General features: G+C 41.3%; 3 protein-coding genes across 3 annotated transcripts; all 3 read right to left on the minus strand.

The window, feature by feature from the left end:
* Positions 1 to 2856: 2856 nt before the first annotated feature.
* LOC143021549 (cuticle protein AM1199-like) lies at positions 2857 to 3381 on the minus strand. Its single transcript, XM_076179150.1, has one exon. It carries the CDS (start codon positions 3379 to 3381, stop codon positions 2857 to 2859), a length of 525 nt encoding a protein of 174 aa, XP_076035265.1.
* A 9438-nt stretch (positions 3382 to 12819) lies between these two features.
* On the minus strand, positions 12820 to 13347 carry LOC143021550 (cuticle protein AM1199-like). The gene has a single exon (XM_076179151.1). It carries the CDS (start codon positions 13345 to 13347, stop codon positions 12820 to 12822), a length of 528 nt encoding a protein of 175 aa, XP_076035266.1.
* A 5401-nt stretch (positions 13348 to 18748) lies between these two features.
* LOC143021551 (cuticle protein AM1199-like) lies at positions 18749 to 19291 on the minus strand. Its single transcript, XM_076179152.1, has one exon. It carries the CDS (start codon positions 19289 to 19291, stop codon positions 18749 to 18751), a length of 543 nt encoding a protein of 180 aa, XP_076035267.1.
* Between the last annotated feature and the right edge of the window lie 2770 nt (positions 19292 to 22061).

The following is a 22061-nucleotide window of genomic DNA, read 5'->3' on the forward strand; positions in this document are numbered from 1 at the left end:
AAATTCAGAAAAAATGTTTATTAGCTTCTTCAAAAACAGTAGTGCATTGTATCGATTCAGTTGTAAGATGACGAGAATGAGGGAGACTGCAAAAGACCATAGGACCTTCACTAGGCAGTTCCATGTCCATTACCACCTATTATCCTCATCCATAAAGTTGTCTAGCCTTCTGTGACGAACGTCCGGTGATTTTATTGTCTTTCTAAGGGCCTGAAAACCCAAATGGATTCTGGATCAATCAAAACCCTGTTCAGGCCGGGGACCACCCCCCTCTCAATTGAATGATTAACCTTATCGTTTCAGTGACTATAATCAAGACGTTACGTCACAGTCCTACATAGGTTGAAGTGGTTAGTAATTTGTAGACTAATCTGCGTCTGGTAATTGTTTCATCCGGGTTCGGTATCGTGCCGGGACGTGAGATAAATGATGAAGTCCAGGGAGACGGTCCGGTCGGATGAGCAGCCATATATGGGTCCTCCTCTCTGGAATGAAAATGATGGTCGATGGCTGACTTAACAAGTTGAGAACCGTAAACTAATGATATCCGGTTCTTGTGTTGGCTGGACAGCCATATAGAGGTTACTTCGTTGCATAGGAGGTTGTTGATCGAAGCGGTTGACTGACTTATTATATTGGGTATATGGTAAATTGCTTGTTCTTGGACTGCAAGGAGATGTGCTGTGTTCTTGGGTTACCGATTTTCTTCAATAATCTTTCTGAACATATTAGTTTTATTTTATTTATTCATCATTCATTTATGTATGTATTTATCTATTAATTTGTTTGTTTATTTATTTATAATCGTATTTTTTGTAGTCTGTGCGCTCTTTTTAGCACTGCGAGGTAGCTAGTCATGGAGGAATGAAACCTTCACCCTTTTCATTCTAATTTGACCTTCATCCTTTTCATTCCTTCCTGCAGTTGTCGTGAATTGTGAATTGCGAATTTTGGGGTAGGTAAAAGAAATAAAGACGTTATCATATTGGGATATTTCTCCTTCGACTTTTGGAACAGATTTACAGCCCGCAGCTCTCGTGATGGAATCTGATATGCTGAAAGAAATATATTTTCTTTCAGCACATCAAATGACATTCTATGTATTTTTGTTGAGACAACAAAATATTTGCCATAGTGGTTTTACGGCGGACAAAGTTCTGGAGGTGGGGTGTTCCGCCGATTAATCGGATGTTGAAGGAAAACAACCAAGTGTGATAATCCCTTAAGAGAGATGAGACGCTAGTTATGAAAGTAGCAGTTGCCGACAAGACTGACGAGTTAAACACCATATGAGGACGGAGCCTTTATTTGTACGACGTTTCGCTTATTACAGCTTTTTGAAGTACTTGAAAAAGCTGTAATAAGCTAAACGTCGTACAAATAATGGCTCCGTCCTCATATGGTGTTTAACTCGTCAGTCAAGCTAGTCATGAATGAGCTCGAAGAAGTCCAAATGACACAACAAAGGACAAAATAGACTTCAAGTTAGGATATAAGATTAAGAACGTTAGCAATGTTACAATCATGAATACAGTGAATATAGATAGTGACCATAGAATGGTAGATTACTCAGATAGATTCAATTTCAGAGCCGAAAGATATTAATTAGTCTTCAAAAATAAAACAAGCCTTGCGAAACTTAATGGTAACAAAAAGGGATTTTAGTTGAAAAACGATGCTCTAAGAAATAACGACGACACCATCGAGTTTGTGAATTTTGATTTATTGAACATCGTTAAGGAATCAGCAGAGAAAGTAAAAAAAAAAGAAAAAAAAAAAATAGACTACCTAAATTTCTGAAACGCAAAGTTTACAATCAGTGTATGATGTTTGGATATGAGATTGACAAAGGACAAAGCTAAGGGGTGAACAGAGGAGAAGGGAGAGATCAATGTTGGGAATAACGCTAAAAGACTGGAAGAGAGTAAGTTGGTTGAGAGAGGAGATTAGAGTAAAAGAGAGTATGGAGGCGACAATAGAAAGAAAATTAAATGGGGCAGGAAAATTAACGCGAAAAGAAGGGCAATGGAGCAAGTGTGTTACTGACAGGACACCGCGAGATGGGAAGCGTGGAAGAGGAAGACCAGACAGATGGTGGAGAAACGAGATAGAGAACTTTGAACGAGTGACGAAGTAGATAGAAACTAGTCGTGCGAGTCATGGAATGGTTTGAAAGAGACCTTTGTCCAGTAGTGGACTCGAAATGGATGATTGATTGATTGTGTACTGATTGGTTTATTACGTGTGAATTATTTTGTAATGAGAGAGTTTTTACACCTTTCAACACTCTTTGGTTGAATTTTGTTCCTGCTGACACTAGACGATTTAATTCGGCTTAGACAGCAACATGATTGTTTGACTCAGTAGTTTTAGACAAATAAGAAAAGTAATATACATGATGGCAGTCTGAGAAATGGTAGCAGCAATACTTCCCAAGCATATCCCAGGTCAAAATATCAGACGTAAATTGAAAGAGACTTAACAGTTTGTTTTCATAGGGAGTCGGCACAGAGCGATGTGGGAATTTCATCAGGGCGGTAAACACGTTAAGGTTATAAGGACAAGGAAAAAATATCTGAATTCCCCCTTTTACTCCAATCTCTTGTCCACTGCTCAGGATTGCTATAAATCTATATACCTGCTATGTTTAATTCATAATTTCTTCCTTGTACGTTTTCTTGTCTATGCGACTAATGTAGGACCACGAAAAAGTGCAAGATTTTTTTTTTTTTATGTGAACTAAAGGGATTCATTTGAGGTAAATACGTGTTAAATAAAAGATGCGAATGATTGTTATAGATGTAATCATAAATACTGTGATAAGATATTAAAGTTCAGAGGAATCGATTTGGCTGTTTAGTTGGGAGTACCGTAGCTCCTGCTGAGGGATTCTTCACTGGACTTGGCTTCGTCCTGCTGGCGGGCGAACTCGATCTGGTCGAGGACGAACTGAGGGATGGGGTGGGGGAAGGCGGGAGCCACGGGCAGGAAGGACGACTGGGGTTGGTAGCCGTTGGCGTCGGCGACGAAGGTGAGATCGAAGACCTGTCCGTCGGGGAAGGTGAAGGAGACTTTGCCCTGTTGTGAACCATCGGCACCTCCCTGCTCAGTGCGCTCGATACCGTCACCGGTCTCCATGTCGAGGCTGTAGACTCCGTGTTCGTCGGGGTGGACACGGTCGTCCTTGATGATGGGCACAAACTCGACCTCACGGGAGTCGGCGGGTGGCGCATAGAAGGCCGCCTTGTCGGCCAGGGCTACCGCCACCAAACAAGCGAAGATAATCTGGAAAGTGCAAGAACGCTTTATGAATCCGTCCTTTCTTTCCTCCGAGCCACGATCATGGCATGGAGCAACTGAATGCTCCGAGACAATTGTCATTTAAGACAAAGGCACTGTATATGTGGGGACCATAAAAATGAGAATTTCATGCTGCGGCTCAGCCCTAAAACAGATGAAATCCTTTGATTTTGGAAAAAAGAGAACTTATAAAGTCACTCCTGACTTTATGCAGCCAAGTAACATGGTCTGCAAATTTTGTCCTGGCTACCACAATATGATTTTTATTCAGCTGAGGGCGCGGACCCAGGACAAAAATGGGTCTTGAATAAACAAGACCTCATTTTGTTCCAAGTCTTGACCGATGAAAAAGGTCTGACGTCAGCCCAGAGGATATTTCCAAAAGGTGGCTGGCATCCTCCCTTGAAAGAAGGAGTATATTAAGCCAATATTGCTAGTGTCAAGAAGGTTAAGGGATATTAGAAATGTTCTGTTCAGACACTTACACCGTGCATGATGAGAGCTGGAGAGTCTGTAGTGCCGAACCTCTCTTGCTTCCCGTTTATATGCGGCCAACAGCGTAGAATCCAAAGGTCAAATGGTTGAAGGCATTTGGGAGATAGAGGGCCGAAGGGGGGAATTTGCGCGCGTAAGGTCAGGGCCGTCGTCTAGACTAGTGGTGCTCAAATATTTAGACACTCTACCAACCCCCCCCCCCTCGTTTGACCTCGGGCACACGACCCTACCACCTCTACCAGTCCATCTTTTGCCCTTGGAGTAAATGTTTTCCTTTATTGTCCCCTTATGGACATTTAGAGAACCGCAGCTCATCAACGAGAAATCAAACACCAAACTCACGTGGTCGCAAGGGGAATAATCAATTCTTCATGGGAAATGTTTAATCTCAGGTAAATAAAACACTCGTTTACGGCAGACAGTAAGAACCTAATGTCTCCTCTACATATGCCATACGTGCTTCTTGAGGGAGCGCGCCCCCTTTAAGTGAAGTCCTTGTTGATAAATATGAGAGAATGGGGACTGTCGTATGTTCGTCGCCGTTTTGATCAGCACCAACCCTTTGGAAGATAAATCAAATCCAACTCCCTTTTGGCAGAGATATCATGTATTTTGGCGATGGATAGGTTGTCTCTTATGAGAGCAACATTGTATCGGATTATGGTCTAGCGAGGTTTGAGGTGGAATATAACATCGTTGAACTTTGACTGAACCCAAAATGGGTTGTTGGCTGGGCCTCTTATCTGAAAGGGTTGTGGCAAAACGCCGGTGCCTAATCGTCCCATTTCGCCCATTCTTTATCCTGGTCACTTTCTACAGAAGTGGTGTTGGATAACCATCAGTGTAGACTCCACAATGATAGTTTAATTTATGATTTGGGAATAGGTTGACCGACCGCTCGGAACAGCCCGTACTGATGATAGTTACTTGTCAGGTGTGGTTAGAGAAGTCAATGATTAGTTTCCAATATTTGCAGCAAATGTAGGCAAGTGTGTAATACCACTATGTCTATGAAGCACTACCTCTTTTATCATAATAGCAACTTTCTCTTTCTCACTAAAACTCAGGTGTTTGGCATACAGATACCAATCTATATTCTATCTTCTCCTGTTTTTATGTTAAAATTTGCGATCCAAAGCTGAGTGTTGGGCATATGACCTCAAAGATCTTGCCATCTCCCGTGTTCCCAAGCTTGACTCTCATTCCTTTAACCATCTGACTCAAAGAAAATCCTTATTCTTGCACTAAACACCTATGTACTGTATCTAATTCACCCAACTCCAAAGACTAAAATAGAGAAGAAAGGTTAAGCATAAGATAAAAGAGGCAAAGAGGAGAGCAGTTGTGAAATGAGGTAAGAGTATGACAGAATTTTTTTTAAAGTACTAAGAAGATGTTTTGTAAGGAAATTAAGAGAGGAAAAAGAGGCGAATCAAATAGAGAAGGAAAGGTAAAAGGTGCAGATGGAGAAATGATAATGGAAGAGACAGCAGTAGGAGGAAGATGAAGAGAGTATTTTAGGGAGATGCTAAATGTGAAGGAGGATAGGGAGGGAATGATAGTTGCAGTGGAAAGCGCTAAGAAAATGACAGTGGTGAATGAAGAAAATGTAGGAGAAATAAGGAGAGATGAGGTGAAAGCAGTTATTAAAATGATGAGAACAGGTAAGGCACCTGGGTTGGATGGGTGTCATGCGGTGTGTCTAAAAATGGAGGTACAGTGATAGTGGACTAACTGGTAACGTTGTTTAATGTTTGTCTAAAAGAGGGTAGAATACCGGAGGACTGGAGGAGTGCCTGTATAGTTGCTCTTTACAAGGGAAAGGGGGAAAAGTGTGAGTGTAGTAGTTTGAGAGGGATCAGTTTGCTGAGTGTAGTTGGGAAAGTTAATGGGAGGGTTTTGATTGAGAGAATTAGGAAAGGAACAGAGGGAGTAATTGGTGGGTAACAGTATATGTTTAGGATTGGTAGGGGTTGCGTGGATCATATTTTTGTAATAAGGCAGATATGTGAGAAAGCTTTAGGAAAAGGTAAGAATGTTTTTTGGGGCCTTTATGGATTTGGAAAAGGCTTATGATAGGGTAGACAGGAAAGCACTGTGGGAGGTATTGCAGATATATGGGATAGGAGGAAAGCTGTTAAGAACAGTTGAGAGGTTTTGCGAGAGTAGTAAAGCCTGTGTTAGAATTAGAAATGGAGAGAGCGAGTGGTTTGAGGTAAGATGGTGCTTCTCCAGGGGTGTGTTTTATCGCCATGGCCGTTCAATTTATACATGGATGGGGGTAGAGCGAGAGGTAAATGGTAATGGAGGTAATGGGCCGGAGATTGGAGATGGTTAAAGGAAATGGAGAAAAGTGGGAAATAAGCCAGTTCTTGTTTGCTGACGGCATTGCGCTTGTAGCAGGGTCAGAGGAGGGATTAAGAAAACTAGTGACGGAGTCTGGGAAGGTGTGCAAAAGAAGGGAGTAGAATGTAAATGTGAGTAAAAGTAAGGAGATAAGATGTACAAGGGGAAAGGATGGGAGCAAATTGTAAGTGAGGATTAAGGGAAAGAGACTGGAGGAAGTGGATAGCTTTAGGTACTTGGGTACAAATGTGGCGGGAAAGGGAAGAGTAGAGGTAGTGGAGGTGGAGGTAGAATGTAGATGGAGAGAAGCAAGTAAATGACTTGGGGGACTGAGAAGTGTAATAAGAAATAGACATTAGAAAATGGATGCTAAGAGGAGATTGTGAAGGGTGATTGTGTCGACAGCACTGTATGGTGGAGAAATATGGAACATAAGAGAGAAAACTGTTAAATGTGTTTGAGATGAAATGCCTGAGAAGTATGACAGGGGTTACTAGGCTGAATAGAGTGAGAAACGAGGAAGTGAGGAGGAGAGCAGGGGTGGAAAGGGAGTCGGGAGATAGGGTTGATGAAAGAGTATTAGGATGGCTTGGACACATGTAATGAATGATTGAAGAAATATTAGTAAAAGAAATACGAAGCAAGAGGTGGAAGAAGTGAACATGAGGGTGGGGGGGACCAAAGATGATATGGATGGATCGGGTAAAATGGGGATTGGGAAAGAGTAGAATGTCTGTTGAACAAGGAAGAGAGAAGACAGATGATAGGGGTGAGTGGAGAATGGTTGTGTATTGATGATGCTGTAATGTATGGAAGGGTGTGGGTGGGGAATGGGGGATGAGGGAGTATGTGTGAATATCCTGACGCAGCCCAAAGGGATATCTTCCCGTCCTTTCTTTTTCTGCATGAGGAGATGTAGATGAGGTGGGTGTTGCCTATTAAATGAAGCGGGCTTGCTGTGGATATGCTGTGTCTTGCTACATTGCCTCTGACCCAAGGCAGTGGGCGAGATGCAGGGATGGCCCGTCATCCAAGGGGAGCCATGAAAAGAAGGAGGGAGGGGTGGTGAATGGGAATGGAGTATGTGGGAATGAAATGGGTGGGAGTGGATTTATGCCTTTGACTTTGGCTACCCCCCTCGTAAGGGTAAAAAAGCCCTTGATAATGTATGTACATACCTTCCTTGGTGGAACACATATTTCCCCCTTTTTCCAAAGTCTATATGAAGTTTCAATGTTCAGCCCTAGTTTTGGTTCTACTAATTTATTGATCCAGCCAGTGAACTAGATATTAACTTTTCTAAATGGACCTGGGACAGCTAGTCCAACACCGAAGCCGTATTCCAGGCCGTCTATATAGGAGATAAACATTCTAAATCTTCTTACTACTCATCCTTCTAATTATTCTTTTAGGGTGTCTCTTCGTTGGGTACCTTCGTCCATAACCTTATTTCTGTTATATCGCTTCACTATAGCTTCAAGATTTTCCCTCGTGCAGGCGACTGATTCATTTTGGCATTGCTAACTAAGAGTCAAGGGGGCAATTAATGATTTCGAATATGAAGGAATACATCCCCCACTTATTTCCTACTCCTAAATATATAACACCATAGTTCAGTCACACTTATTCTTGTGCTATCCAAAATAGGGCTTACAAACGGTACTGTACCCTTTAAATTTCTGAGAATCGTAAACCAAATACTGTACTTCTACCCGGAATCGTGCAAAATCTGGCACCTTAAAAGTACTTAAAAAATAGCCTCCTTTAATTCTTCACCTGATTTCTGGGATCTAGCCAGCAATTTTTCCAAAAACTTCACATCTTCATCTATATATCCTATTTTTCGATATATCTTCATCTGAAAGAAGCTCAAGTCTTTGCACAAACTTTCACTCAAAACTTCACTTGGAACGATTCCTGTACTATTCCTTCGATTGCTGGTTCCTTCGACATCTTCATATCTTATATCTATATTTATTCCAAGGCTATTTTTAATCTTCCCTATCAGGCCTTGACATCAAGAAGATTATGGTCTTGATGGAATACCCTAGATTGTTTTTGAAAATTGTGTCCACCTAGAAATATGTATGGGTATAACAGTGTGCATAGCCACGCGGTAGCTCAGTGGATACAATCTTGAACTCATGTGCAGGGAGTCATGAGTTCGATCCCCGGGACCCGTTCCGGGCTTGTTGCATTGGTTCCTAACAACCCTGACAAGGCGGGTAGGATATCCCGCAACTGACAGAACTTTACTCTACCATGGGTTTCTCACTTCCCATTACGTGGGGGGTGGGAAGGTGAGTGTTGAGTTTTTAAAAGTACAAAGAAATGGAATAAACTACAGGTGAATGAGTATATGTTAAATAAAAGATACGAGTGATTGGTAGAAATATATTCATAAATAGTGTGATAATTTATCAAAGTTCAGGGGAATCGATTTGGCTGTTTAGTTGGGAGTACCGTAGAGCCTGCTGGGTGCTTCTTCACTGGACCTGGCTTCGTCCTGCTGGCGGGCGAACTCGATCTGGTCGAGGACGAACTGTGGGATGGGGTGGGGGAAGGCGGGAGCCACGGGCAGGAAGGACGACTCGGGCTTGTAGCCGTCGGCGTCGGCGATGAAGCTGAGATCGAAGACCTGTCCGTCGGGGAAGGTGAAGGAGACTTTGCCCTGTTGGGAACCGCCGGCACCTCCCTGCTCAGTGCGGTGGATACCGTCACCGGTCTCCATGTCGAGGCTGTAGACTCCGTGTTCGTCGGGGTGGACGCGGTCGTCCTTAATGATGGGCACAAACTCGACCTCACGGGAGTCTGCGGGTGGCGCATAGAAGGCCGCCTTGTCGGCCAGGGCTACCGCCACCAAACAAGCGAAGATAATCTGGAAAGTACAAAAACGCTTTATGAACCCGTCTTTTCTTTCCTCCGAGCCACGATCATAGCATGGAGCAGCGGAATTCCTGAAACAATTGTCAACCAACACAAGGGCACTGTATAAGTGGGCACCTTGGAAAGGCTAATCCAATGCTTTGGCTCAGCCCTAAACCGAATAAAATCCTTTGACTTTGGAAAGACTTATGAAGTCTCTTCTGACTTTATGCAGCAAAGTGACGTGGTCTACAAATGATGCCCTGGCTAACACAAGATGGCTTTATTCAGCTCAGGGTGCGGACCAGGGACGAGACTGGATATTGGGTAATCGAGACCTCATTCTGTTCCGAATCAGATCCCTCGACCGAAGGAAAGGGTCTTGCGCCAGCCTAGAGGATATCTCTAAAAGGTGTCGCCTGGTCTAAAGGTTTGGTCGAGAGTCCAATCCTTTGCTCTTGCCAAGGAGCTTGTGCAAGAGAGGGTGTGTGCTCTCCATCTCCTTGTCTCAAACAAGAACTATTTCGACATGCCCTTTGATCTGGCAGTATCCCTATACCCAGCTACTTTTATGGTTGTCTACACATGATTTCATTTAGCCTCTGATGTGCCCCACGCGGTAGAGAAATGAGGTTTAAATCCTTCTGTCATACAAATAAAATCGTCTGTCAACTTTGGCTGACATACACCCTTGAAAGGGGGAAGGTGTCAAAGCAATATCGCCAGTGTCAGGGAGGTTGAGGCATATTAGTAATGCTCCATTCAGACACTTACTCCGTGCATGATGAGAGTTGGAGAGTCTATGATGCCTAACATCCCTTGCCTCCCGTTTATATCCGTAGGATTCAAAGGTCAAAAGGTTGAAGACATTTAGGAGATAGAAGGCTGAAGAGGGGAGGGGTCGCGGTAAGGTCAGGGTTGTCATCTAGATCAATAGTGCTCAAACGTTTAAACACTACCACGTTTGACCTTGGGTGCGTGACCTTACCACTTCCACTAATCCACCCTCTGCCCTCGAAACAATAGCTTTCTTCTATTGACCCCCATATGGACATTTAGAGAATCGCAGCTAATCAACGAGAAATCAGCAGAGCTGGACGCGTTACCGCCGTACAGGTAGTGCGTTAGTAACGCAGTAACGCAAATGCCCAGCTCTGGTTATTTTATGTTTTAGAATAGGGAATATTAACGTTGTAGTTTAAGTACTATTTTATTGAGAATATTCGTAAGAAGTAAACACTTCTCCATTTATTCTTTTATCAAACTCATTCTAAAGAAAATTAAAATCGGTAACACATTGACGGTAATGCATTGACGGTAATACACTACCTGTCCGGTGGTGACGCGCCCAGCTCTGGGAATCAGACACCAAAACTCGAGTGCCTACAAGGGGAATCAACAATTCCTCAAGAATAATTTCTAATCTCATTGACAGCACACAGTAAGCCTCTGGCATGTTTTCAAAAAAATGTCATACGTGTTCCTTGAGGGGCGCGTCCACTATAAGTGAGAACCTTGCTGATAGATATGAGAGAATAGGGGCTGTTGTATGCTCCTCGCCATTGTTGACCAATACCAACTCCTTGGAAGAGAATAAATTCTAACTTGCTTTTGGCAGAGAAATCATATATTTTGGCGATGAATAGGTTGTGTTTTATGGGAGCAACATTGTGCCGGGTGATGCTCTGGCCAAGTTTGAGGTGGGATACAACATCGTTGAACTTTGAACCCAAGAAGGGTTGTTACCTGGCCCTCTTACTTCAACAGAATTGGGTCAGTTTGACCTCACACGATTTTCTACAACCTCCTCGTGCATCATCATCTAGAGGTTTTGATAGTTAACAGAGGTAGAATTTAGTGTTTGTGAAAGTGAATTAGTGGAAGGTTTGAGGTGATCATCATCATTCTTCAGGGCTTGGATTGTATTCAGCTATAGTTTTATGAGCTTTGTATCATCACACAGAGGTTGTGTTAGTTGCGCCAGAGTTTCACCTGTGTTGGAAAATTTGGTCAATTTACCTGAGGTAGGGATGTGGGTATGAGTCGGGAGTGCAGCAGGCGGGTTGTTAGTAATGGTACTGTCAGACTTGACTTAGACTCGTTTGTAGAGGAAATCCCAAAGCACTTCCCTTACACTAGCATTTGACTTGGAATTGCAGTATTTCGGAGTTGGTCTCTACGGACATATACTTTTTGTATTCTTTTTACCTTTTTGCTAATCTTTTATATATATCATCAAGAAAAAAATGTATTAGATGTTATAGTAAAGACATTTCTGTCAGTGGCCAGATCGAGTCTCCTGGCAGTGAAATGAAAAGCTTTATTTGAGACTTGAGGTCATTAACGGACAAAACTCCAGTCGGGGCATCTAGAAAAGAACAGACAAAGCTCCAGTTGGAACTTCTGGCAGTCAGAGGGTTGATGACACTAAAACCCAAAAGGCCATACATTTCTGGTCTCACGCCTGTATTACCATGTCCCACATAATCCTGGCTTTCAGCTGATCGTCAATCCGGTTTAGTCTGTCGTTAATCCAGTTTAACTTATTGTTAAGCCTTTTTCTTACAAGTCCAGTGTCCTCTGTTCGAGCTGGCCATAAATTTCCGTATTCAATTGTCCTAAGGTCAACTCTTTTTTTTTCTTCTATGCTTCATTCACAAGGAAAGATGTTGTCACGCCCATGGAAAAGAACTGTTTCCGTGAACGTGGGTGTGAATACATAATAATATGTAAATTCAATTGTCTGGAAATGTCACACGCAGGTAATCATTATATCTTTACCCCCTCTCCATCAAAGGAGGTTGTATCCTCTCCCTAAGTTTCTTACTGTAGCATATGCTAGTCATTGGTTGTAGCCTATGAGGGACTTGAAATACTTTAACATTACATTCATGAAAGAAAACATCGAAAAGCGAAGACGCTGGAGAAAGACCACCACCGACCTCGATTGGTCATTCTCTACATGTATCCAAATTAAGCAAAATTCCCATGCCACTGCCTAGATTCCGGTATACAGTATCTAGCCAGCTGTTGATGCTGCTCCTGAACGCAGATATTCGGTTGTTGACGTCATTGCTCCGGTGCCCATCATTGCAACGAAATCAATTTTCCGAAGGCCAGCCAACATTTCCTACTCTCATCCCGATCATCCTGGCCGGTGGTGCTTGAGTAGCTCCGGTTCCCTTTCAAATTTTTTTTCATAGAAATTTGTTAAGATGGTATGTCTTTGAATCCCTATATAACTTATTTTAAGATAATTGTTCAACATCCTCATTTACCTATTGGAGTCGTAATCTAGAAGTGAATAAGTTTGATTATTTACGCATTAGGTCTAGCCTTGTTAGTAACTTTGCTTTTATTATATCAAAACAATCTATTCCTCTACTGATGTCCCTCGCCGTCTCGCATGCTTTTCAAAGAAGTATAACATGTTTTATACTCTTTACTATTGTGCTCCTTGAAATATATGTATGTTCAAGTGTGCATAGGAAGTGTACATAACCTTGAACTCATGAGCAGAGGGTCATGAGTTCGATTCCCGAGACCCACTGCGGGCTTGCTGCGTTGCTTGCCGACAGCCCTGGCGATCGAAGTGGCTTGCCGCAAGTGACATGACTTTGCCCTACCATGGGTTTCTCACTTCCCATTGCGTGGGAGTATGAAGGTGAATAGTGAGATTGTAACAGTATAAACAAGTTGAATAAATCAGAGGTCAACGAATATATGTTAAATAAAAGATACGAGTGATTGGTACAAATGTAATCATAAATAGTGTGATAATTTATCAAAGTTGAGAGGAATCGATTTGGCTGTTTAGTTGGGAGTACCGTAGAGCCTGCTGGGTGCTTCTTCACTGGACTTAGCTTCGTCCTGCTGGCGGGCGAACTCGATCTGGTCGAGGACGAACTGTGGGATTGGGTGGGGGAAGGCGGGAGCCACGGGCAGGAAGGACGACTCGGGCTTGTAGCCGTCGGCGTCGGCGACGAAGCTGAGATCAAATACCTGTCCATCGGGGAAAGTGAAGGAGACTTTGCCCTGTTGGGAACCGTCGGCGCCTCCCTGCTCAGTGCGGTGGATACCGTCACCGGTCTCCATGTCGAGGCTGTAGGCTCCGTGTTCGTCGGGGTGGACGCGGTCGTCCTTGATGATGGGCACAAACTCGACCTCACGGGAGTCTGCGGGTGGCGCGTAGAAGGCCTTCTGGGCCAGGGCCACGGCCACCAAACAAGCGAAGACAATCTGGAAAGTACAAAAAACGCTGTAAGAACCCGTCCTTTCTTTCCTCTGAGCCACGTGGCAATAAGCAGTGTAGTGCCCCAATATAGTGGAACTATGTTTCATCTGTCATTCAAGACAAAGAAACTAGGCACGTGAGACCCATTCTTATACACAAATCATGAGGGTTAACCTTGTCATAAAAAATTTATACAGCAGAGGATGTGCCTTCCTCATCCTCCCAAACAAAAACAAGACCCATCTCGATAAACCTCTCGGTCTGGCAGCAAAAGTATTCCCGATTAGTTTTTATTGAGTGTACACAATTTCATTCAACTGCGAAGGTGTCTTACGGCCATTAGAATAGTATTGTTTAAGTCCCTCTATCAGAAAAATGAAATCAGCTGGTGACTTTAATCTAGATACCCCTCTTGGAAAAAAAAGGGTGTCAAGCCAGTATCGTTAGCCAGGGAGGTAAGAGAACGTTCGAAGTGTTCCAACAGGATACTTACGCCGTGCATGATGAGAGATGGAGTGTCTGTGATGCCTAATTGCCCTTGCTTGACCATTTATATGCGGCCATCCGCGCAGTATTCAAGAGGTCAAAAGGTTCTGAGAGATAGAGGGTAGAAGTGGGAGGGGCCGCGGTCAGGTTAGAGGCATCACCCAGACCAGTAATGCCCAAATGTTTTGGCACTGTGCCAATACCCACCCTCCCTCTGTTGACCTTGAGAGCATGATCTTCCCACCCCAAGAACCTGGCATCCGTCCTCAATATGAGCGTTTTTTAGTGTCCTCATATGCACACTTAGAGAATGCCAACCAAATCCTTGAGCAGCCAATCACACCAAAACTCGCTTGATCATGAGAAAATTGAGGGAAAATACGAAGGTCAGGTAAATTAAGTATTCATCCAGGGCAAACAGTAAGTACCTCGCACCTCCCAACATCATGTGCCCCACTAGGGGGGGCGTCCTCAATTCAAAGATCAAGATTGATATCGAATGGCCTTAACACCCGAATTGAGTCGTCAGGTAAGTTTGTTCGAAGGACCGAGTTTGGACCTCTCAGTTTCGTAATTAACGGCATCGTGTGAAGTTGATCATAAAAACACCTACAACGAGCTGCTGTATAGTACAACCGATAAATGCTAAACCTGGGTTCAAATTTCTTATAAGTCAACTTAATCTCAGTAATTATTATCATATTAAATTTTTCACTCTGGATGTACGCTCAGATCTTTCGAAATTTTTTATTGATACTGTCGGCATTAAAGTACGCGGTTTTCAGAAATTTGGAATTATATATTTTGCTGGACCGTCCCTCCAATTTAGACTTGGCCCCAACCTGGTTTCTCTGCTATGCCCAGTTTTACTCTTACTTTGATTCTCTACCCTAAGAAGAAAAAAGTGAACTGGTTCACTACAAACATCTAGAAGAAGGTCTGTAAAAAAAACTTCTTTGCCACTGCGAGCAAGATAGATCCTGTCAGAAGCATAAAGGTCATGACGCTAGGAAAACAGACTCCAAGGATATAAAAGAAGAATCCCAGCTACGTATACATATGTGATATTCGTTCGTTGATGCCTATAATTACGTTATTTTACAATGATCCAAGAGAGAGTCTCGGAAGGACTCCACAGACTACATGTTGCCCTGATCGTTTTTTAAGCTCCCTGAGGAAAACCTTGTAGCTCCGAACAAAGTTCTCTAACCCACCTTACTCACATTATTGCTACCCGTATGAACAAGTGTAAAAATCGTGTTTAACTGCTTGTGTTCCTTGAGCATTCTCAGAGATATCACGGCCCGGATGGCATGTGAATTGAGATGTGAAGATAGGCACAGGTCCACGGAAATTTTGGAAAGTTTACGTTGGAGCCACCATTTCTAGGTTGTTACATAACTTTCCAATTGAAAGAGCACGGGATAGACATATTGTTTCTCAGCAAATGCTATACGAACGGTTGTTTCTGTTTGCACTAGAATATCTTTGGTGCTACGATCTGCACGGTGGTCTGTTTGGAAGGATAATATGAGGGATTGGCGCTCCAGATTCCAGGGAACTCAGAATGATAAAAATAATTTGAAATAGTTTGCAGAGGGAGATTGTGAGAGTTACATAGAGGTTTGGGGGAAGTTTGATCTTTTCCTGATTTGGGTTAAGGTAGGATGATAGCTTCTCTCCAGGCGATAGAGAAGGTGGCTTCCACTCATTTTCGGTTGCAAAGGTTTAGTGGGAAGAATGTTATAGTTGTATGTATGTGTCGTTTCATAGGCCCGGAGCTGTTGCTTAGCAGTTGTAAAGTAAGTGCGGCATTTTGCCTCTGTAGCCAATAAAAAAACCCGAATTAGTATCAAATAGACAAAATGTGAAAAAATAGCGAGATGAATTTTTTCTACTTAAAACAAATGGACATATCATGTCATTCAATTACGTTTAATGGTTGGTGAGGAAAGTTGTAGTTGGTAGATTGCGACAGGCCAAGTTGTGCGAATTAGGTAGTGTGGCTAAATCTTATCTTTAGACTAATAAAACTAGATGGATGGTGTTACTCGAGACATAACGTAGTATCAATCGCCCACAACACCATTTTGGTTCAATTCTAGCCCTCAACTGAAAAAAACATCTATAAATTATTGTTTCAGTGCAAGATGTTTAACTAGAGTACTCAAAGAATCAAACCTTTAACGTAAGAACGCCTATTGTTATACAATACAATATGGCTGAGTCCTAACACTGACATATCCTGCAGTACTGATAATCAAAAGATAAAGAAATTAAATGATTAATGTTAATAAATAGGATGAGTTCAATGAACAATGGATGGAGAAATGAAGGCTACACGGCAGTAGTTCGAGAGGTGCCATCGGTGACCCTCTCCTGTGACAAGTTAAGGGTAACCACACCTAAGGTCGAGGTAACAGGTGCGAATTGAAAGACGGACGCCAGTTTCCCTACATGGGGAGTCGGCACGGAAGCATAGTTTTCAAAACAGTATGGAAAGTTCATTATAAACAAACCTTCTCAACGCTGAGGTTATTCAAGGCGGAGGAATGTCGCTTTTACAATTAATTTCCTTTTCTTCATCAACCCTCTGTTTGATTCGGCCTAAGGCCTCTGTCCCTATTTGAATCAAAGCCATCACACCGCCTCCAACGCCGTACGACGTAAAGTGCATCCCAGTGTCTCATTTCTATCTTGAGCCTTGTCTTCGACCACGTTCATGTCATCCCGTATCTGTCTATGTATTATGAGTATGCAGATCCATGTAGGTTTTGGTCTTCTTCCTCTTGTTTCATCTAGTCTCCAGCATACTGTCTACCGTAGTATTCTGTTTGGGTGCACACGTTCTACGTGTCCAAGCTCCATCTATATTTCACCAATCATCCATCGATATATATAACACAAAAACGTCTAAATATAGTTTCATAGTCATACCAGGACTTTCCGTAAAGTAGAAAGTCTTATTTTGGTGTAAATTAAGAATTTATGTGACTTTCAAACTTTAGACAACATACTAATCATTTGATGATCATTATCTAAATTCATTCAGAAGTGATTGATTATGTGTCATAAAAGTGCATCTACCCTTAAAAAGGTGAGTTTTCACAGCAATCTTATTGTCAACCTGTATATTTCTTATAATTATCTCATATGTTGTCATCATACTAGTCTCATGAACACTGATTTTAAACCAAACCTTTCACTTTCTTTTCTAATCTGCCTGCCATAGCTTGCATATCATGTATGGTTCTGCTCCTTCAATTTTCTTCACTGTTTATTCATTTCAATGTAACATTATTTTTGTGGTTCAGGTATATGAAGAGTGTGTGCTTCACTGAAAGTTTTATTAAAAATAGTTTTAGAATAGTCTCCCAACGTTTCTATAATTCATTTATGTTATTAGTTTATCATCATGATCATATACTGGCAATCTTATTTTAGTTTTTTTCTTACATCAATAACATGTTTGATCATGGCATATGCTTTACTGTTTCCATGACCTACACCAAAATTAAGTACAGTACTTCGGTTATATTTTCTTTTCTTTTTTCTCTTTTTTTAGTGTTCTCTTTTTGTCGCCTTGTATATCTCTTGATCTTACCACAGAGACTCCAGCGTCTGGTAATTTCTTTCTTCAATGTTTCCTCGTCACCTTTCAATGCCACAGCATATACCTTTTGTTTTTATATATCTATTTATTTATCCCTATATTAGCTCATGTTTTCCAGACGATTCACTTTCTTTTCATGGTTCTCCATTTCCTCAGGACGATATTACTACCTCATTTCAGTCAATCTCTTGTCCATCCCATCCATATTTACTCGTACTACCTCCTCTGGATCTTCTTCATCTAATGCTTCCATTGCAGTAAACCTATTTCGCCGTAAAAAGTAATCTTTAATTTATGGGTTTAAAGGTAAGGCACCTGGGTTGGATGGGTGTCATGTGGATTGTCTAAAAAAGGAGGTACAGTGATGGTGGACTGGCTGGTGAGGTTATTTAATGTTTGTCTAAAAGATGATAGAATGCGAGGGACTGGAGGATTGCCTGTTTTGTTCCGTTTTACAAGGGAAAATGGCCAAGTATGAGTGTAGTAATTTCAGAGGGATCAATTTGTTGAGTATAGTTGGGAAGGCTTATGGGAGGGTTTTGATTGAGAGAATTAGGAGAGTAACAAGAGTAATTGATGAGGAACAGCAATATTTTGCCTCTGTTTACTGGTCGTCATTCTCTTAACGCTTTTGATGGACTCTTTCCTAACAGTAATCCAATACCATATCTTCTTAAATTACCATATCTACCAGAAACCAAGAAAATATTCCCATTAGATGTAACAATCCTGTCATTCCCTCTCCATCTTATCTCGTTCAGAGCCATAGTATCTATCTTACATTATCATCCGTCATCGTCGTTGCAGTATGTTCAGTGTCGCTATTTTAGTAATTCATTTATACTGAAAAACCGAAAGATTCTTAGCACAACTTAATGCACGAGACTGAGGGCCGTTGTTTCATTGTTGGTTTTCGTAAGTTGGTGTTGAATCTTTGGAAAATTCATGGGCCAAATTCTTCACAGAAGAACCCTCCTCCTTGAGAAGCGATGTTTATCTAACCCAGACAAAGGTATGGTTCAGAAATGGCCACAAGAAGTGTGGTCTTTTAAACCCTATCACTAGTTTCTTCCGTTACCTTGATGTTAATTCCTTTTTTGAGTCACAGATATCATCAGTTATTAAATCTTATTTTGTCGGCCATTTGAGGCCGTCAGCAGGGGGTACCACTTGAGACATAGACTGAGTTATATTTGTGAACCAAATCCCCAATCGCTACTTTGATACATCAGAGTTCTATTACTTCCTCATAACCTCACGAGAAAAGTGCAAGAAAGTAATTGCTTTTGATGTAAAGAAGTAAAAAAGTGAATAAGTATGTGTTGAATAAAAGATGCAAGTGATTGGTGCAAATCTATTCATAAATAGTGTGATAATATATCAGAGTTCAGAGAAATCGATTTGGCTGCTTAGTTGGGAGTACCGTAGAACCTGCTGGGTGATTCTTCACTGGACCTGGCTTCGTCCTGCTGGCGGGCGAACTCGATCTGGTCGAGGACGAACTGTGGGATTGGGTGGGGGAAGGCGGGAGCCACGGGCAAGAAGGACGACTCGGGCTTGTAGCCGTCGGCATCGGCGACGAAGCTGAGATCAAAGACCTGTCCATCGGGGAAGGTGAAGGAAACTTTGCCCTGCTGTGAACCGTCGGCACCTCCCTGCTCAGTGCGGTGGATACCATCACCGGTCTCCATGTCGAGGCTGTAGACTCCGTGTTCGTCGGGGTGGACACGGTCGTCCTTGATGATGGGCACAAACTCGACCTCACGGGAGTCGGCGGGTGGCGCATAGAAGGCCGCCTTGTCGGCCAGGGCTACCGCCACCAAACAAGCGAAGACAATCTGGAAAGTACAAAAAACGCTGTAAGAACCCGTCCTTTTTTTCCTCTGAGCCACGATCGTGGCATGAAGCAGTGCAGTGCCCCAAGGTACCTGACACAATGTGCCACCTGTCATTTAAGAGAAAGGCACTAGGCACGTGAGGTTCTTTCTTATACACAAATCCTAACAATTTTATATAGCAGAGGTGAATCAGATATGCTGGCGACTGGGTGAGATACCCCCGTAGGAGAAGTATGTCAAGCTAATTCCAGTAGTCATTGTGGTCAGTGGACATTCAGCACTTACACCGTGCATGATGAGAGCTGGAGTATCTGTGATGCCTAAACCCACTCGTCTCCAGATTATATACGGTCAGCCGAACATGTTCTAAAGGTTGAAGGGTTAAAGGTATTTGGGGGACAGAAGGCCGAATTTGGAGGGGTTGCGATCAGATGAGGGGCATATTCTAGACCAGTAGTATTCAAATATTTTGGCACTGTGCCACCTCCCTCCTCGGTTAACCTTGGGTGCGTGACTCTGTCACCCTTCCATCCTTAGATTTATTTTTTATTCAGTATCCCGATGTACGCATTTAAGAAATGACAGCTAATTAGTGAAAGACAAAACACAAAACTTGCGCACCCGCAAGGAATTTACCGACCCGTTGAGGGAAAATACAAATTTCGTGAAAATTAGGTATTCCTTCACGGTGGTTAGTGAGTACCCCATGCCTCGCCTACAAACATCGTGTGTCCCCTCTTTGGGGGAATCCAGACCGACATCAGATAGGTTTCTAACCTAAACTGAGTCTTCGGCGGGAATTTGAAAGATGGTCCGGATAGCGAATCCTTCATTAACGGTGTCGTCTGACGTTGACTACGGAATCCGCTACAAAGAGCTGTCCTATAGTGTCGGATAAAAAACGATGTAATCAAATCAAGCATTCTATTCTTATATCTGTTCATTAGTATAGTAGTCTGCTTACTTGGTTACTTGTCCTTTTGTTTTATAACAGGTATACCTAGCGATTTATTACTTTAATTGTCTACCATCTATTTATATAATTTAATATATATACACATACATAAATACATACACACATACATATATAAATATATATGTATATATATATATAAATATGTATATATATATGTAAATATGTATATATATATATAAATATGTATATATATATGAATATGTATATATATATATATATATATATATATATATATAAACAGACAGACCACACACACACACACACGCACACACACACACACACACGCACACACACACGCACACACACACACACACACACACACACACACACACACACACACACATACACACACACACACACACACACACACACACACACACACACACACACACACACACACACACACACACACACACACACACACACACACACACACACACACACACACACACACACACACACACACACACACACACACACACACACACACACACACACACACACACACACACACACACACACACACACACACACACACATATAAATATATATATATATATATATATATATATATATATATAGTAATAATAATAATAATAATAATAATAATAATAACAATAATGATGATGATGATAATAATGATAGTAATGATAATTATAATAATAATAATAATGATAATAATAATTATAATAACAATAATAATAATAATGATAATAATAATAATGATAATAATAATAATAATAATAATAATAATAATAATAATAATAATAATAATAATAATAATAATAATAATAATAATAATAATAATAATAATGATAATAGTAATAATAATAATAATAATAATAATAATAATAATAATAATGATAATAATAATAATAATAATAATAATAATAATAATAGTAATAATGATAATAATAATAATAATAATAATAATAATAATAATAATAATAATAATAATAATAATAATAATAATAATAATAATAATAATAATAATAATAATAATAATAATAATAGAGAAGTCAATGATTAGTTTCCAATATTTGCAGCAAATGTAGGCAAGTGTGTAATACCACTATGTCTATGAAGCACTACCTCTTTTATCATAATAGCAACTTTCTCTTTCTCACTAAAACTCAGGTGTTTGGCATACAGATACCAAACTATGTTCTATCTCCTCCTGTTTTTATGTTAAAATTTGCGATCCAAAGCTGAGTGTTGGGCATATGACCTCAAAGATCTTGCCATCTCCCGTGTTCCCAAGCTTGACTCTCATTCATTTAACCATCTGACTCAAAGAAAATCCTCATTCTTGCACTAAGCACCTATGTACTGTATCTAATTCAACCAACTCTAAAGACTAAAATAGAGAAGAAAGGTTAAGCATAAGATAATAGAGGCAAAGAGGAGAGCAGTTGTGAAATGAGGTAAGGGTATGACAGAATTTTTCTAAAGTAATAAGAAGATGTTTTGTAAGGAAATTAAGAGAGGAAAAGGAGGCGAATCAAATAGAGAAGGAAAGGTAAAAGATGCAGATGGAGAAATGATAATGGAAGAGACAGCAGTAGGAGGAAGATGAAGAGAGTATTTTAGGGAGATGCTAAATGTGAAGGAGGATAGAGAGGGAAAGATAGTTGCAGTGGGAAGCGCTAAGAAAATGACAGTGGTGAATGAAGAAAATGAAGGAGAAATAAGGAAAGATGAGGTGAAAGCAGTTATTAAAATGATGAGAGCAGGTAAGGCACCTGGGTTAGATGGGTGTCATGCGGAGTGTCTAAAAAATGGAGGTACAGTGATGGTGGACTGACTGGTTGTTTAATGTTTGTCAAAAAGAGGATAGAATACCGGAGGACTGGAGGAGTGCCTGTATAGTTGCTCTTTACAAGGGAAAGGGGGAAAAGTGTGAGTGTA

The sequence above is a fragment of the Oratosquilla oratoria genome, chromosome 42 (genome assembly GCF_046742065.1).
Source record: "Oratosquilla oratoria isolate Oo_2021 chromosome 42, ASM4674206v1, whole genome shotgun sequence".
NCBI classification, from domain to species: domain Eukaryota; kingdom Metazoa; phylum Arthropoda; class Malacostraca; order Stomatopoda; family Squillidae; genus Oratosquilla; species Oratosquilla oratoria.